The 19,623-nt window shown below is 36.6% G+C and overlaps 1 protein-coding gene across 1 annotated transcript in view; it reads left to right on the top strand.

Annotated features, from left to right (window-relative positions):
- The window catches only part of ATRNL1 (attractin like 1), a 545,834-nt gene that overhangs the window by 212,097 nt on the left and 314,114 nt on the right, over positions 1-19,623 (top strand). Inside the window, exon 26 of the mRNA XM_036265661.1 lies at positions 7,374-7,452. Coding sequence (XP_036121554.1) covers positions 7,374-7,452 — 79 coding nt within the window. The remainder of the gene's footprint in view (positions 1-7,373; positions 7,453-19,623) is intronic.

Genomic DNA, 19,623 nt, shown 5'->3' with positions numbered 1-19,623 from the left:
ACGCGCATTTCAGGGCCTGCAGCTCCACTTGCACAAACACCAGAACACCATTCGGCCACGTTCTGTGCTGTCGTACAACCAGGATGGCCTCTCCTCCAGGTCTGATAGCCTGTTCCGCATTTCCGTGTGACCTCACCACGGTGGCCCTTAACTTGCATCTGTGCATCAACGTTCTGATCCTGATTATTGTGTATTCTCTAAGAAAACAGTTCTTCTTTCTTTCTGACCTCTCACCAGCATTGCGTTTTAAGTCCGTGTTTCTCTCTACGGTCTCTTCACATTAATCTGGGCTTTTTCTAGCCTGCACCTCAAAATTCCTCCAGCCTTTACCCATCACCCAGTTCCAAAGCTGCTTCCACATTTTTAGGAATTTGTTGCAGCGGTCCCCACTTCATGGCCCCAAACCTGTCTTAGTCTGCTCATGCTGCCGTGACAATTACCAAAGACGGGGATTGCATGATAGAAATGTGTTGCCTCTTAGTTCTGGGGGCTGGTAAGTCATCCAAGTCAGATGAGGGTGCCTGCACGGCTGGTTTTGGGTGTCAGCTCTGTAAGGCTTGCAGGTGGCCGGCCACTGTGTCACTGTGTGTTCACATGGTCTTTCCTAAGTGTGTGTGCTGGGGGGGGGGGGGTAGAGAGGGAGAGAGAGATGGAGAGAGCATTCCCATGGCTGTCAGGTGTCTCTCTCTAAGAACATTACTTCTCTGTATCATGGCCCCACTTTTATGACCTCATTTATCTTCAGATAGAGTGGGAGGGGGTGATGGAGGGAGGAAGGAAGGAAGGGAGGGAGGGAGGGAGGGAGAAAGAGAAACATGGATATGAAAGAGACACATTGATTGGTTGCCTCCCATGCAATCCTGGGCAGGGCCAGGGATGAACTGCAGCCAAGGTACATGTGCCCTTGGCCAGAATCGAACTCCTTGGTCCGTGGGCTGATGCTCTAACCGCTGAGCCAGACTGGCCAGGGCCTCTTATGACCTCATTTACCCTAATTACCTCTTAAATTCCCTGACTCCAAATATAGTCACTTGGGGTTTTAGGACTCCCACATTCAAATTGGGTCAATACAGTTTAGTCATATCAAGGAGTACAAGGTCCATTTAGTCCCAATAGTGTTTAAAGCACTTGAACTAGGGATTCTGTTACTTGCATTTGAAATCATCTCAACTGATAGAGCAGCCTAAGGTACAGTTGCGTCTTTCTTAATGACCCTCAGAAAAGTTGGTGCCACTATAGGCTGGGCGCATATTGTTTTCCCAATTTCACCCTCAAGGCTTTGTCAGCTTTTCACCTTTGTCAATCTTATACTGGAAACAAGTACATTTATTTTTGCAATATACAGTAGTTGTTGTTTGCATTCTAAGTTAGTGATTTACTTTTTAACATTTTATTTGGTTAAAAAAACACCCTTCAACTGTTAGGAAGGTATTTTTAAAATCTTTGAAAGATATTTTCCAGGATAGCAGTTATTAGGAAATAAATTGCTTTTTAAAATAATATGTTTCTGTATTTCAGCACCGTTCCCTAGTTTGTAATATTTTTAGTTGAAATAAAAGATTAATATGCCCAAGTTGTCTTTTAAAATAGGTATTTATGACTTGATTTTTATGATCAATTAACTTAAATTGCTGTAAAATAGTGACAATATTCTCTCTCTTTGCATTTGGCCAAGTAGATGACCACCAGAGGGTATTTCTTCGTCACTCAGAGCCTGCTTTGCAGTACAAGCTGTACCCCACTGTGCTCATTTAGGAGATCTCCCGAATTTCCCCTAAATGAGAGTTTCTAACGAGCTCCATGTTTTTTAAATTTTAAGAATCCTTTCAATAATGACCATTTTATGAAGGTTAAAATCGAATTACTGGAAGCTCTCTCCCCCTGCGTTCCCATGCTCGCTTTCTCATCCTTATGCTCAGACGTCTGCTCTTCGATGTGTCCTCCCTCTTTTCTTCCTACTCCATTTCCCCTGGACCTTACTGAAGGGTGAGGAACCGCTCAGGTCTGATACTAGGGCGCAGCGTTGTTTGTTTTAAAGAGATACCAAGTATCCCCCGGCCCCCGCATCTCTACCAAGGAGCTGTAAACACTGTCGTGTAATATAGTAGAAGATCTGAAAGTGATGAAACCTCTTTCTCCTTTAGACTTACCACAATACCTGATTATAGGATGTGAATGTCTGGCATTACCCTTAAGACCTTTGACTTAAGAAATGTATTAGGGAAAAGCTAACTGGAACAGTTAAACCCATACAGTCAGTCATTTTGTGTCCTAAAGGTTTTTTTTCTCACGTGAAGCCCAGCGGGCAGGAAGGAACCGGGGAAGGGACACAGAGGTGTCGGGCGCTGCTCGCTCCAGGGTTCACACTGACGGGAGTCGGCCCCCCTCAGGCCCCTGGGGCTGGCGGTACAGACTGGAATTTTCTCTTATTTGTCAGAGGATGAGTGGAACTCTCCAACTACGCTGAATAAACATGTCACGCGATTTTGTTTGTTTGCTTTTTTATGAAGCAAGTGTTCTTAATACACTGAATTTTGTTTTAAATATAGATATTTTTAAAATATATAGCTATTTATAACTTTTGCAATATAATTGATTACAAATCAAGAACATTTACAACATATTCCCTTGATATAAAGCTAAGAATGCCAAATAAGACATTCATTGTCAGAAAAATGTTAAGATACTCAAATCAATTAAAAAACCAATTCCAGTTCATTTAGAAAAAGTGTAATGACAACTGCTACTTGCCAGGAACTGAGATATGTCCCATTGAATCTTTAATATTTTTTGGAGATTATTGGAATATTATTAGAATATTTTCTTAAAAAATTTATTGGTTTAACCAATTTATTTATAGCATCCTGAGCTCTATGATGAATTTGCATAGGAAGCATTAGCTGCAAACTCCTAAAGTGTATATCTCCTCTTTTGAAGATCAAGTTGAAATGATGATGACTGAATATTTTTATACTGGATTTCCACATCATTATAAAAGTGGCATTCTTCACGCGAGTCATGAAATTAGCAAGTCTTCACCATCTTAAATTGAATTGCTGTCATGTAACTGTTTTGACTGAGAAATATTGTGAATTACAGATTGTCAAGTAAAATATTTTTGCCGTTTAATTTGTATTTAATTATTTAATATGAGTGAATGTTGGTATGCGTGCTATTGTGTACTACTGCAGATACTCTCAAAGAATTAGTTGACAGAATTTGGTATCTGAGTATGAGAGATGATAAAATTGAATGGGCTTTTTATATTTTTTTTAGCTGAAAAGTAATGGTGAAACAAAGAAATTGGGAGAAAGAGAAGAACTTGCAACTAAATACTTTTTAACTTAGGCATTTTACTTAAGCTCTCCATGAGTTAGCTTTCTGATAATTTTTAAAGAACTCCTCACCCAAGGATATTTTTTTTATTGGCTTTTAAAGAGAGAAGGAGAGAGAGAGAAAGAAACATCAACGTAAGAGAGAAACATAGATTGGTTGCCTCCTATACACACCTCAACCAGAGATCCAACTTGCAACCTAGGTATGTGCTCTGACCAGCAATTGAACCCGAAACCTTTTGGTGTAGGGAACAACACTCCAACCAACTTAGCCACCCAGCCAGAGTAGCTTTCTGATCTTTTAAATCAGTACAGAACAGTATCCATGGTATATCATGTGTGATTATGGTAATTAAAGAAATAAGCCATGAAATACACCATAGTGCTTGGTGCATATTACTCAAAAGATATTAGTTGCTTTTATTTTTATGAGTGTTATTCAGGAGTTCAGTTTGAACATTGAGGTGATATTTATATCTATAATGTTAAAATTCTTAAGGGTATAATGGTAGGACTGAATTTCAGAGGAATAGATGCTTAGACTATATTTATTTATGTATTTATTTATTTTTTGGTGGTACGTTCCCCTAGCAGGACCGAACCCGGGACTCTCTGGTCCGCAGGCCAATGCTCCAACCGTGGAGCCAAACCGGCCAGGGTGATGCTTAGACTATATTTAAGTATCACTTGTCAGTACCATATTATAACAGTTACAGCGTTATGGATATAACAAGGGCACTGTAAGCACTGTGGTAATCACTCAGACTAGAATAGGGTTTCTCAGCATTATTAGCATGTTAATCTGGGAAATATCTTGGGGGGGGGGGCAGGCCTGTGTACAGTCGCCCCTCACCACTTGCGCTTCGACTTTCGTGGCTTCACTCTATCATGTGTTTTTCAAATATATTCATTAAAAAGTTGATTGAGACAGTGAAAATGATACAGCACACACTCGGTCGTCTGAGTCAATTATACACACACCCCTGTATTACAATTACAGTTACTGTACGTATGGACTGTAGGCCTGCGTATTCGAGCGCCCCCAGAATCCTTCACCGCCAGGTGCCACCGCTAGAGTCTGGAACAGATTAACCACGATAAACCAGGGCCGGCTGTATTGTAGGATATTGACCTGCATCCCATTTGGAAGCTCACCAAGTGATAACCACCAAAAATGTCTCCAGATACTGCCAAGTGTCCCCTGGAGGACAAATGTCTCCTGACTGAGAATCACTGGAGTAGAGAAATCACGTGGGCTTCTTCAAGTACATAAAGAAGTTTCAGCACACGGAAGAAGGAATGGACTGACTCAGTGTAACCCAGAAAACAGAAACGGCACTGATTGATAAAGACAATTTAATGGAAGAATATTTTCAGAGTTTGAACTAGCTAAAAATAAACTGCATTAACTTGTAAGGCAGCTTCTCAGCGACGAGTATTTAATTAGGCGCTGGGCCACCATCAGAATTGTGCTGAGAATTTCTTTTCTGGGAAGGGAGCTTGAATGAAATCATCTCTTAGATGCTCACATCTTGGCAAGCCTATCTAATGATACGGATTTGAAAATCAGTGCAAGTGAGGTCATAGTTGAAGCCGGGATAATGGCTGAGCTCTCTCTGAGAGCGAGGGAAGCTAGCATAATTGCCGTGGACTGAGTTGTACGGATTGTCTGTAATTTAGAAGAGGGAATCTGGAACACAGCCTACCTCCATGGACCCTGCAGTGTGTCAGGAGGGATGAAGGGGAACCAAGAAGAAAACGTATTCAGACAGAGTTTCAAAGAATGGATGGGTGGCATTGTCAGTTGAGAAGGATAGTCAGTTGACTGAGACAAGAGCAGTATATTTAATTACTTGGAAGTCACGGTGAGGAAAGGATCTTGTGAAGTGTTAAATATTCTACAAACATTCATCGTTATTAATATTAATGTTTTTATTAGCATACAAGCCAGATGCCAGATTCTAAAGAGTTAAATAAAGCTAAAGTTTGAGGAAATTGACATAGAGGTGAGTGCTTTGACCACGTGCTCAGTAAGTAGAGCTATTGTTTTTTTTATCCTCACCTGAGAACGTTTTTTCATTTTCTGTTCAGGTAGAGTGGGAAGGAGAGAGAGGGAGAGAGAGAGAGAGAAACATCGACGTGAAAGGGACACATCGACTGGCTGCCTCCCGCACAACCCAACCAGGGTTGGGGACAAACTGCAACCGAGGTACGCGCCCTTAGCGGGAACCGAACCCGGGCCTCTCCGGACTGGAGGGCGCCGCTCTAACCGCTGAGCCAAACCGGCCAGGGTAGGGCTATTGTTTTTATTTTTATTTTTTAGGAGATGTGGGACTTGAGCACTTTGGAAAATTTATATTTGGATGAAAAAAATTTGTAAACATTAAGAGAAAAGGTGATTATATAAAAAAATTAAAAGGTACCCTGGTGGTTGGAAAGGTTAAGGTCCCAGGCTTTATTTGATTTTATTTTTTAATCTTTTTAAAGAAATCTACTTCCTTTGGTCATGAGGAAAGAATTAGAGCATGGATGTGTGACTATAACTGTTGTGGGCTGGTGGGTCAGCTCCCAGCTCCCAACAGATGAGGCGCAGAGTCAGAGGCTTGCGTAGCTGGGTTTGAATTTTGACATTACCACTTACTCTCTGTGTGACTATTAGCAGTTTGCTTTGAACTCTGAGTATTGGATTCTTCTTTTCTAAAAAAAAAAATAATAATAATAATATATGCTATCTGAAATGTTATTATAAAACTAGATTCAATGATCAATGGAAAGTATGTAGCACAGTACCTGGAAGGTGCTCAGCACTCAGCGGACAGGTGCTAGAATTGCCATTATCATCCCTGAAGGATATTCTAAGATTTCTTCAAATGAGGCAAGGAGAAAAAAAATATATTAAGTTTTTGACAAGCATGGAAAATGTCAAAAATTGCACTGCTTTTCAGTGAATCAATTGATGAATACAAGGATTATCAATGAAGGGTGAAGACCAGGATTTTTATAGTGACCAGTGACTGGTGAATTTTAAGTGACTCAGTTCTGCTCACTTTCGGGTTTTTCACAGTTTAATCTCTGACCACAGAGCAAAGGAAGAGAAAATAAACATTGATACAGGGTTGGGAATTGAGTAATCAGAGTCACATAAATCGTTTATTTAGAGATTTGTCAGTCTCAAATTACTGCTAACCAAGTATCCTGTATTATCATAGCTTATTGAATGTTGTAACTAATACGTATAGACCACATGTATAAACTTTTTGCTGAATAATTTCTTATTTTAAACATTGTCATATACCAGGGTTTCTGAACTTCAACACTACTGACACTCGGGACTAGATGATTCTTTGTCCTTGGGGGCAGTCCTGTGCATTGCAGGATGTGTAGAAACATTCCTGACTGTAGTCCCTAGATACAAGTTACACCCCTCCCAGTCATGGTAATCAAAAGTGTCTCTAGACATTGCCAAATGTCCCCTGGGGGTGGGCATGGGGCTAAAATCATCTTCAGTTAAGAACCACTGAAATATTCTTATATCTAAAATAGTTGCTAATAAAGATGCAATGAATGGACATGAGACATTTGAATTTGTTAAATTGCCAATATAAGTCAACGATTCTAAATAGATTTCTGTTGCTTTATAAGACCAATAGAATTATAAATGTACATTTCTTTTAACAAAGGAAATCTTAAATATAGACTACAATGTATAGCAAGAAATATAAATAATTTTTCTACCTGTATATGTTGACTTTTCTTGAAAACATTTCCAACACTAATTTATCCTTTTGTGCTTGAATTATTTACTGGTGCAAAGTGATTCCTTCTACATATACAGGTTGGGGCAAAAGTCAGGTTACAGTTGTTCATATGAAAAAAATACAGTAATTAATAATTAATACAAGAATAGTCTGTGTTTCATGTACTCACGGCTATAAACTGACTTTTGCCCCACCCTGTATATATTTGCATCTCTACAGATTCTTTTCATTACATATATTAAATATTTTAAGCAAAGATTATTTGTGTTTTATTTTCCAGTTGTTTTTTATCCTTATTATTGGTGGCTGCTGTGGTTTGGAAGATCAAACAGACCTGCTGGGCTTCTCGGCGGAGAGAGGTATCAGTAATAGCACTTACTCTCTTGTTTAAAGATTCAAGCAAACATATGGGTTTCTATTGCTTAATTAACACGCACCTATCAAATATAGATTTGCACATCTATTTTATTTATTAAGTTTGAACTAATCAGTCGTATAGTTTTTAAGCTTCTGAACAAGCTTTACCACAGTCGTTTTAAGTCAGAATATGTAGAAGCTATGGTTAGTTGAAAAATGTTATTTTCAGTGGTGTTAGAATTTACAGGGAATACAAATATTCTGTTGATAAAGTCATCTGCAGTCTCTGTTATTTAGGTAATTAGTTATATTATAAAACCATAATTTATTTTAATAAACATCTGTGTGGCCATTTCAAAGACAATTCTGAATGACAAATACTTATTCAGGGTTTTTATTGCCCAGGTTTTTGTGTTTGGAATTCAAAGCTTTTCCATTTCACGATGATCTGATAGAGCGAGTATGTTTGGAGTGTACCTCAATTTGATACATTTCTGTACCAGAATCGATTCTGTATGTTTTCTGTAATCCTAAAATTGATAAAAAACATAATACTCTTCCAGAACAACTGATGATATAAATAAATTAGACAAATACTGGTTCCTATTAGATAATTGAAGGAAAGAAAGAAAGATAATAATCTGAGGAGTATAAGTATGTAGTCTATTTATTGTTCTATACCTCATATAATAAAACATTCCTGTTTTAACAGTTTTATATTAACATATTAGTATTAATATTCATTTTCTATTATTAGCATTCTCTTTGCTGTTGCATTTCCTAGTGTACTTTGTATGTATACATTTGTGTAACACTATAAAGTAGCCCTATATTTACTTACTTTCTTTTTTCCACATGCTAAAGTATATTTCCAGGTATTTAAAGGGAATCTAGAATATTCTAAGTTATACAATTATTGAGTTTTCCTTAATTATTCTTTTATTTTCAAACATCCACTATACCTCAGTGCCTTCCTAAAATATATTTACACGCTTGACACCCCCCACACACAAATTAATTATTCTATCATAACCCTATCTGCCCCTCTGATTTCTATATATGGACGGTTTAGTATCAATGAGTATTGACTTGATATGACCCTATGATAAAAAGTAATCCAGTTTAAAAGGAGCTTATTAAACATAAATATGTAAATATTTGGCAAGAAGGATTCTGTGTAGAGATAACCAGTCGGAATACACGTTAGACAATCTGTTAAGGTGAAATCACGGATTCACGAAGGGAAAGCAGTTGGTAGGCAGGCAGTGATGATGAAGGCCTTCTTGAATGGAATGAGGTAACTGACATGTGTGTCCCTAACCCTCAGAAAAGAAGCCAGGATCAATTAGGGATCCTGGGTTTCTATTCGTTACGACGAGCAACGTTTAAATATCTGATGTATCAAGTTTATAAAATGCAGCTGTATAATTGCGGGGTTGTGAAAAGATCGTGTACAACTTTAACTGGCTTCTGGATGTGGGTACGTGGTCTAACTGAATTTTTCCTCAAAAGAGAAGGGACTGTGCTATATTCCTAATTCCAAGTAGGAGGTTCCTAGAACCCTAAGAATGTTTGTATGTCATAACTAAAATTTAGAAGCTGTAGTAAATATTTCAGAAGTCTAAGGTGAAAAGTTCATTTACCTATAAAACTCAAACTTCTCAAAATGACAGTCTGCTTTTGGTCAATATTATATCACCCCAGTTTATTGCATATTATCAGAAGCTCTGAGAAGCTGATATTACTTTAATATAAAAATAAAAATGTGACTTTATCTTTTGATTAAAAGTCCAGATCTCTCCAAATATGTGTTGCACATGGAGAGAGAGAACAAGGGAGATATAAGAAGGGACTACTAGTTTAGGGACCACTGGGCCCTTCCAGTCTGTGCTTCTAAATATTATCATGTTCTTTATTCCCACAGTACAGGCCCTTTCCAACCCTATCTAGGTAGTTTCTGTTAAAGAACACAATAATAATGTTTCCATTTAACTTGCTAACTATACTGAAATACAAAATCTGTAAAATCTGTCTTGTTGAGATGTCATGCCAGGTTACAATATATATGTTAAAAAATATTGTTGAGAATTTCTTCAAATTTAATTTTATTAGATCTTTTAAGCACAAAATTCTAAATGTCTTGGAAACCATTCATATGTTGATGCCCAAAGTAAAGATGTTCTTATTTAGATGACTATCAGATATATATTATTAGATAATAATTTTTATATTATTAAAAGATTGTCATTTTGGTCTTAGAGGCCCAAAGAGTTTTAATTACACTAGTTGTGGCTTACATGATGATCCCCATTATAGACTTTATGTGAATGGAAGTAAAAATGTGTTTTGTTTGGATTGCCTCTTTATTTAGTTTTAACTATTGGATTAACTCTAATGTTCCCCAAAGGAAAAGATCCCAGGTTTTTTGTTTTTGTTTTTAATGTGTTTGTATTGATTTTTTAGAGATAGGGGAAAGGAGAAAGAGAGAGAAACATCCATCAGCTGTCTCCTGCACGCCCCCTACTGGGAATCCAGCCCACAATCTGGGCATGTGCCCTGACCAGGGCCCGAACTGGGAGAGCTTAGTCCACGGGAGGACGCTCAATCCACTGAGCCACACAGGCCGGGCTTGTTTATTGTTTTTTAAATGTGGATGTGTTACTTTCTCCAAAGCGTAGCACACCAGTTATTGTAACCCATAGAGAATACTTGTGATTAGTGCAGTGACAATTTATCTGAAACAGTGAATGAAAATGATTTAAAGAATTTTTCTTCCTGGTATCTTTATAATTATGTTACAGGAATTGTACTAGTTGCTTTTTCTAAATATAAGAATTATTTTAAAATGAAAATAATCTTTGTATATTTTAAAATATATTGTGTTAGTTCAACCAGGCATATTGCTTTTTTTTTGGAAAAAATGATTTGAAGCTTTGACTTCTGAGAAACACACAACTGCTTTTTCTATGCTATAATTTTAATATCAGAAGGCTATTGTTAATGTTATACCTTTGGAATACCACCCGTGGGAATTCAGGGACTTCTAAAAACACAAAAATGAAACTATAAAGGACTCCAATTTTAGTATTACCTCTTCATATAGGAAGTCCATACTCATTTCTATGATAACTCTATAAAGAATATGAAATTGGGGGGAGGGGCAGTGTTAATTAATGGAAACAATAAATGGATTTTGACCATTGGAAATATTGTAATACATTAGAAGGATGAACTCTTTTTTTTTTTTTTTTTTTTTTATCCTCGCCCGAGGTCATTTTTTCATTTTTTGTTCAGACAGAGTGGGAGGGAGAGAGAGGAAGAGAGAGAGAAAGAGAAACATCGACGTGAAAGGGACACATCGAGTGGCTGCCACCCTCACAACCAACCTGGACCGGGGACAAACTGCAACCGAGACACGTGCCCTTAGCGTGAACTGAACCCGGGTCTCTCTGGACCGCAGGCCGACACTCTAACCACTGAGCCAAACTGACCAGGGCTAAATTCATTTTTATAGTGTGTGCTTATTACAGAGGTATGAAAACATTAAGTTTTATTTTTAATTTATTTTTTCACTGAATTAAATATTGTTTATTATTGCAAATGAAATTAGAGCATAATAATTTACATATGCATATAATTTTTAGAAAATTTCTCCCTTAAAAGTCATAATCTTCATCCTTTTTTGAAAAAAAAAAGTATCTTTATTATTGAAATTATTACAGATGTGCCTCCTTTTTTCTGCCCTTGACACCGTTCTCCCTGCCCTGGTCCCACACCCCTTCCCCACACTGTTGTCTGTGTCCATTGGTTTCTTCTTCCCACCCCACCCCCTTCCCTCGGAGGTTCAGTAGTCTGTTCCCTACTTCCATGTCTCAGAATCGGTTTTGTTTGTCAGCTTATTTTGATTATTATATTCCACAGAGATCATGTGATACTTGTCTAAAACATTAAGTGTTAATGGCACATTCGATTTTAAGTAAATAGTTATACGGTATTACAAAAACATGTGTTAGGAGCAAGTATATGTTAAAAGGAGACACTTAAAATATTGTCATATTTTATAATGCTAATTTTTAAACTTTAAGTTGTTAGTAGGTATTAAAACTCCCTTGCACATTTACAGTCACACAGCATAAAAACCTAGATTTAAATTGAGCAGTATGAACCTGAAGTTTCAGTTAAAATCAGTAAACTAAAAATAATAATCTACAAGTAGGATTTTCTAAAGACAAATATATTATTTCCTTTATTTGTTTAATTGGCACAAAATCAGAGAAGTAGTTAATAATAAGTTATACTTTACTAAGGAAATGTCATGGGTTAGTAATAAAATATTCTCTGAGATGCTGTATTTGTGATAATTGGGTTCTCATCTAAATATTATTAATATATTGCAGCAGTATTTTACAAAGTGAGTTACTCTACTTCCTTAGACACCCAATTTATGGGGAGTGGGCAGAGTGAACAGAGTAATGAGAAATGTAATTTTGGGTGGAGAAATTAAAATTAATTAATTAGGTATGAAACTCCTTGTACAATATCTTAGTACTTTTAAGAATCTCATTTTATATAATGTTTAAACATTTTAATACCTAGATAAAGCTTTCCACAAAAGATGTTCTTTTGTCAAAAAGGCAAGTTTTTTAACCATTATTAAATGATGTGCTCATATACATGTCTGTCCTTGCAGTTAATGGCCTCACTGTTAACTTATTTTTGCTTATAATTTTCTTGTATTAAATTGCAAAATATGATTACCGTCGCTTTACTTTTATCACTTTATCCTATAAGACTAAAGATTAGAGATGTTCAGCATGCCTATTTATATTATCATAGTTTAAAAATTAGCATAAATCTACTTTAAAATAATTTGAATTGAGACGTCAAATATATATAGGAACATAAGATTTGAAAGTTAACTGATTATTGTTCGTAAACTTGTTCCCAGATATCTTTTGTAGATGTAATGCTTCCATTTTGTTCAATTAAAGAAAGATGTATTAATATCTTACAATATTCCAGAAAGATTGATCAATACTGTAGATAGAAAAAGACGTGAATTTCAGTTTTAGGGAATTTATAGCTTTAAAATTTTTTCAATAGGATACACACACACATACACACAGTTCTCAAAGGAACACATTGATTTACTTTATTGTAGTGTCATTTATAGGGAGAGATATAATATATTACAAAGTTTCCTGGAAGTTGTATTAGTAATGGAAATAAATGTGAACATAGAATTAATTTATAGAAAAAGAGAGACCACTTGAAAAGTTGTTTTTACTATCTATGCAATATGGAAATTTTGCCTGAAATCATAATTTTTATTTATTATATGTTATTATCTTTAATTTAGACCCAGTTATTTATCTGAATTAAGAAATGGTCAGGGATTTCTTTTCAAATTTTTATCTGTTTAACCATAAAATCCCATACATGAAACACACCAATATATCAGTATATGTATATGTTTTTATACAAAAATATATATATTTTTTAATCTATAATTCAAATTTAATTACGTGTCCTATGTATTTTCTCAATTTGGCGACCCTATTTTCAACACAAATACTCACCCTGGAGCGGAGAGGTGGTTCAACCCTGCAAACTCCACGTGGATGAGAGAGTGAGGAAGGACTCATTCTTCAAAGTAAAATTTTGATTTGTTTTCAAAACAAAGGAGACCTACACTGGGCAAGCAAAACTAAAAAATGTTTATTCTAGTATTATCTATCAAAATTAAAAGAAAAAATCTTTGACTCAACAATTAGATTTATAAGACTATATTCTAAAGATACATGCCTGCCTACTTTTCCAAACTATATTCATACAAAGATATTTATACAAGGTTTTTTGTATATCAGTACAATTTGTATCATTCAAAATGATTCTTTTTTTTTTTTTCCCCATCCTCACCCGAGGACATTTTTCCATTTTTTTGTTCAGAGTGGGAAGGAGAGAGAGAGAGAGAAACATCGATGTGAAAGGGACACATCGAGTGGCTGCCTCCCACAGGCCCCAACCAGGGCCGGGGACAAACTGCAACCGAGGTACGTGCCCTTAGCGGGAACCAAACCCGGGTCTCTCTGGACCACAGGCTGACACTCTAACCGCTGAGCCAAACTGGCCAGGGCTCAAAATTATTCTTGAAATAATTATCTTTTCTTCTAGTGGGATATTATGTAACCGAAAACTAAGAATGAAGCAGTATGTGTAAACATTTATTTCTTCATTCAGCAAATATCTATTGAACAACTTCTGTTGTTCAAACCATATTTTTAGATGAACACAGCAGTGAACAAATCGAACAAAAATCATGGCCCTCAAAAGGTTACAGATCTTGTTTTTTATTTGGTAAAGCTTGGTATGGGTTTATAATGTTTCTAGTTGTCTAAATCACCCACAGACATGCACACACGCACATGCATTATATACATGGACATTTTAAGATAATCACCAAGATTCTCTCTGGTTTCTGGGAATGGTATCTGTATTATTTCACAATTGTAACACAAACAACTAACTCAATTTTAGGAAAGTAAAGGAAACATGATCCAACATTTTGGAGTTGGGCATTTTACAAAAATAGTATTTAATCCTCACATTAGAAGATACATATATTATTTCCCTTTTAGCTATATAAGGAATTTGAGGAGAATTGAGTCCTGTGCTCAAAGCTTATCATTAGTAAATGGAAGAAATGGGATTTTAAATTCAGTCTGTTACTTTCCAAAATTCAAGCTCTCTCAGTAATACAAAGAACATAGAAAATAGCCAGAATTTCAACAAGTTTGATTCAATAATTGACCACTTGTTGTATAACCTATGGAGGGGGAATATGCTGCATTGTGTCTAATATTGTGACAGAGTCGATCATTATTCGATGAAACAGAAAGAACAGACAGTGCCAATTAAATTATGGCACAGAACTCTCTTACCACTAGGAATATTTATTTTATACTTATTGAAAGGACTTTTAGAGAATTTTTTAGATATAGATTTTATTACAACATTCACATATATACATTACAAGGAAAGTTGAAGCAAAATAAACTGGTTAAGGTGTTACTAAAACATGTTCACATTCATAGTCCAGCTTTTCATAAATCACTATTAGACTCAGGTAAAAATGTTTTGTTCCTTTCACAAGGTGTCGCTGACTACAGTAATCAAGTTTGTGTTTGTGCAGGCAGTGACAGCTACGTCATGGCTGCCATCTGGCCAACAGTGGTTGTACGATTTCATCAATCGTGCAGCACATCAGGTTTCAGAGAGATTAAAATGTGAAAACAGAATGTGTCTTATAATCAATAAAATATGGTAGGGCCTACTTGGTAAGGTCTTTAGTACTAAATAAGGTATTGTAAGTGCTCACTCCACTGCCTTTTACTTATCAGACTTCAACAAATGTTAGCTGTTATTGTTGTTGATATATAACATAAAGAGTAAGAACAGCTCCTCTATAGCTATGATTCTTCTCCTCCTCCATATTGACTTTGACTTTGGCTTCTATTCTTAGGGAGATGGGAAACCATTGAAGGGTTTTCAACAAAGGAGTTAAGTGATTTGAGTAAGGATCTGATTTTAAACTGATCATTCAGATGCTGTGTTGAGAACAGACTATAGATAGATAACTGTGGACACAGGGAAACTGGTAAAGAGATGACTACCATGAAAGATAATGATGGCTCAGGGGAACAGGAGGCAGTGGGTAGGGCAAAGTGATTAGATTACAGATATGTTTTTTAAAATAATCCCAGGATTCGATGAATGGGGAAGTGTGCGAACATATTCAACCAATCATGACTTCAAGGTTTTGCCTGAGCAACTGTAAAGATAGAGTTGGCATCAACTGAGATGGAGTTGATTGCAAGAAAAGTTGGTTTAGGGACAGGTGTTCAATTTTTACCTGTTGAGTTTGAGACATCTGTTAGACATCTAACCGAACCACTCAAGGAGGCAAGAGTTGGCTCTGTTAGGAGGAAACAGATCTCATCAGGAGAGATACATTTGGACATCTGAGTATATAGATGGCATTTAATGCCATGGGACTGGATGATATAGCAAAGAGAGGAGGATTAAACCAATGAGGTATTAAAATTTAATGTTGTGTACTGAGTTTTTGTGTCCTCTCCCAAATTTATAGGTTTGGACCCTAAACCTCTGTGATGGTATTTGTAGATGAGGCCTTTGGGAGGTATTTAGGTTTATATGAAGTTGATGCCCTTTTAAGAAAATGGTAGGATTAGTGCCCGAATAAGAAAAGAGGAGATCCAAAAAATCCAAGACGATGGAACACCTCCAAACTCATTTTATGGGGCCAGCATAATCCTAATTCCAAAACTGGATAAAGACACTACAAAGAAAGAAAACTACAGGCCAATATCACTGATGAACACAGATGCCAAAATCCTTAACAAAATATTAGCAAATCGGATCCAGCAATGCATCAAAAAAATTATTCATCATGACCAAGTTGGTTTCATCCCAGGCATGCAAGAATGGTATAATATTTGCAAATCAATAAATGTGATACATCACATAAACAAAATGAAAGATAAAAACCATATGATTATATCAATAGATGCTGAAAAAGCATTTGACAAAATCCAGCACCCATTTTTGATAAAAACACTCAGCAGTGTGGGAATAGAAGGATCATATCTCAACATAATAAAGGCCATATATAAAAAACCTACAGCTAACATCATACTCAGTGGGCAAAAACTAAAAGTATTCTCCTTAAGAACGGGAACAAGACAGGGATGCCCACTTTTGCCACTCTTATTTAACATAGTACTGAAAGTCTTAGCCACAGCAATTAGACATGAAGAAAAAATAAAGGGGATCCAAATTGGAAAGGAGGAAGTGAAACTGTCATGATTTGCAGATGACATGATATTGTACATAGGAAACCCTAAAGACTCCATCAAAAATCTACTAGACTTAATAAATGAATTTGGCAGAGTAGAAGGATACAAAATTAACATCAGGAACCAATTAACATTGGTTCTTATACACCAATGATGAAATCACAGAAAGAGAAACTAAAAAGACAATCCCATTCACCATCACAGCAAAAAAATTAAGATACCTAGGAATAAACTTAACCAAAGAAGTAAAGGACCTCTTCACAGAAAACTACAGGTCATTGATAAAAGAAATCGAGGAAAATATAAAAAAAGTGGAAGCACATACCTTGTTCATGGATTGGGAGAATTAACATCATTAAAATGTCCATACTACCGAAAGCAATCTATAGATTCAGTGCAATCCCCATCAAAATACCAACGACATACTTCACAGAACTAGAACAAACATTTCAAAAATGTATATGGAACCAAAAAAGACCCCGAATAGCCACAGCAATATTGAAAAAGAAGAACAAAGTAGGAGGGATCACATTACCAGATTTCAGGTAATCCTACAAAGCCACTGTAATCAAAGCAGCCTGGTACTGGCACAAGAACAGGCAGATAGATCAATGGAACAGAATAGAGAACCCAGAAATTGACCCAAGACACTATGCTCAGTTAATATTTGACAAAGGTGGCAAGAGCATACAGTGGAGTCAAGACAGTCTCTCAATAAATGGTGTTGGGAAAATTGGACAGCTACCTGCAAAAAAAAATGAAGCTAGAACACCAACTTACACCATACACGAGAAGAAACTCAAAATGGATAAAAGACTTAAATGTAACTTGTGAATCCATAAAAATTCAAAAAGAAAATGTTGGCAACAAAATCTCAGACATCATACGCAGCAGAATTTTCACTGGTACAACACCTAAGGCAACAGAAACAAAGAAAAAAATGAACACGTGGGACTACATCAAACTAAAAAGCTTCTGCACAGCAAAAGAAACAACCATCAAAATGGAAAGTGATCCCACTATATGGGAGATCATAATCGCCAATGATGCATCAGATAAGGGGTTAATTTCCAAAATATATTGAGTGATCATACAACTCAACAAAAGAAGACAAAATACCCAATTAAAAAATGGGCAGAGGAATTAAATAGACACCTCTTCAAACAGTACATACAAATGGCCAAGAGACATATGAAGAAATGCTCAATGTCACTAATCATCAGAGATGCAAATTAAAACAACAATGAGGTATCACCTCACACCTGTCAGAATGGCCGCCATCAACAAATCACCAAACAACAAGTGTTGGTGAGGGTGTGGAGAAAAGGGGACTCTAGTATACTGCTGGTGGGAATGCAGACTGTTGCAGCCACTGTGGAAAACACTATGGTGTTAACTCAAAAAGTTAAAAATTGAACTTCCATTTGACCCAGTGATCACACTTCTAGGAATATACCCTAAGAAACCTGAAACACCAATCAGAAAGAATATATATACCCCTATGTTCATAGCAGCACTATTTACAATAGCTAAGATCTGGAAACAACCCAAGTGTCCATCAGTAGATGAGTGGATCAAAAAGCAGTGGTCATGTACACAATGGGATACTATGCAGCTGTAAGAAAGAAAGATCTCTTACCCTGAGATGGCATAGAAGGACCTGGAGAGTATTATTCTAAGCGAAACAAACCAAGCAGAGAAAGACAAATATCACATGATCTGACTTATTTGTGGAATATAATGAACTAAACAAACTGCTGAACAAAATTAAGCCAGAGACATGGAGATGGGGTACAGACTGACAAACTTCAGAGGAGGGAGGGTTTGTAGGGGAAGAGATAAACCACAGAACTTACATGCATGTATGCATGACCAATGAACATAGACTACAAAGCTGGGGATGGGGCGGCGAGGAAGGGGAGGAGGGTGTTAATGGGGGGAAAATGAGAAACATCTGTAACAAAAACAAATTAATAAATAAAAAAATTTAAAAAAAGAAAAGAGGAGACACAAGGGTGCTTTTTCTCTGTTGTACACAACGAAGAGATCATGTGAGCACACGCAGAGATGGTGGCTGTCTGAAAGCCAGAAAGATGCTCCTTTCCAAGAATCAACTCTGCTAGCACCTTGATCTTGGAATTCCCACCCTCCAGAACTGTGAGAAATAAATGCCTGTTCCTTAAACGACCCAGTCTATTGCAAGAAGTCAGAGGGAAGGCAAATAATCGGCAAAGTATTGTGAAGTTAGAGAAAAACGAAGTGAATGTAGACTCCTGGAAGCTGAGGATACACCGTATAAAAGATGATAGACTTATCAGCTGTCTTAAAGGCTGCCGATGGGGAAAGTAAATTTATACCTGAAAATAGACCATTGAATTTAACCACTTGGGAGAAATTGGTGACCAACAAGAGCAATATTAATGGACTGAAGTGCGATGAGCGAGGATGGGGGAAGAAACTTCCAGAATGGCAGCAAGAGGAGCCCCACACACCTACACCCATAACTGACAGAAACCCATGATTGGTGAAAATTATTTAAATAAACAAGCAAACATCCATTTGAAATCTCTGGAATCTGTTCTAACTGTACATAACCAACAAAAAATATTCAAGAAAATATACTAAATCTCAGTTTATAAAAACAAGTCTGTAGTATTCGTGCTATGACCTGCCCTCTTCCTATTTTCTCTCAACTCAGTATGACCAGCATTTCTCACCCTCCATCCCATCCCTGCCCAGTTCTGCATCACAGAGGTTCTCCTCCAGGTCATCATAGCTGAGATCGCAGGCTCTTTCTTCGCCAGGATGGCAGCACTTCCCAAACCGACCTGTAGATTCATGTGATCCCTATACAAACACCAACTGGCATCACTGTAGAAAACGATGAGTAGACCATAAAATTCATTTAGAAAAGTTAAAGGACTCTGAATAGCCAAAACAATCTTGAAAAAGAACAAAGTCAGAAGACTCACTTCCTGAATTTAACTTGGTACAAAGCTTGGTCAATTTGGTGTGATGCTGCTATAAGACTGGACATATAGATCAATAGAATAGAATTGAGAGTCTAGAGATAAACCCTTACATTTACAGTCAATTGATTTTTCCAAGGGTGCAAAGATAATTACATAGGGGAAAGATTACTCTTCCAACAAATGACGCTGGGCAACTGGATAGTTGCATGCAAAAGGATGATGTTAAACCCATACCTTACACTATCCATAAAATTAAGTCAATAAGGAGCAATATACCTACATGTAAGAAATAAACTATAAAATCCTTAGAAGAAAACACAGCGAT

The sequence above is a fragment of the Molossus molossus genome, unplaced genomic scaffold (assembly GCF_014108415.1).
Source record: "Molossus molossus isolate mMolMol1 unplaced genomic scaffold, mMolMol1.p scaffold_m16_p_17, whole genome shotgun sequence".
In the NCBI taxonomy this organism is placed as follows: Eukaryota; Metazoa; Chordata; class Mammalia; order Chiroptera; family Molossidae; genus Molossus; species Molossus molossus.
Note: the sequence above shows the minus strand (reverse complement) of the source record. Positions and strands in the feature narration are given on the sequence as shown.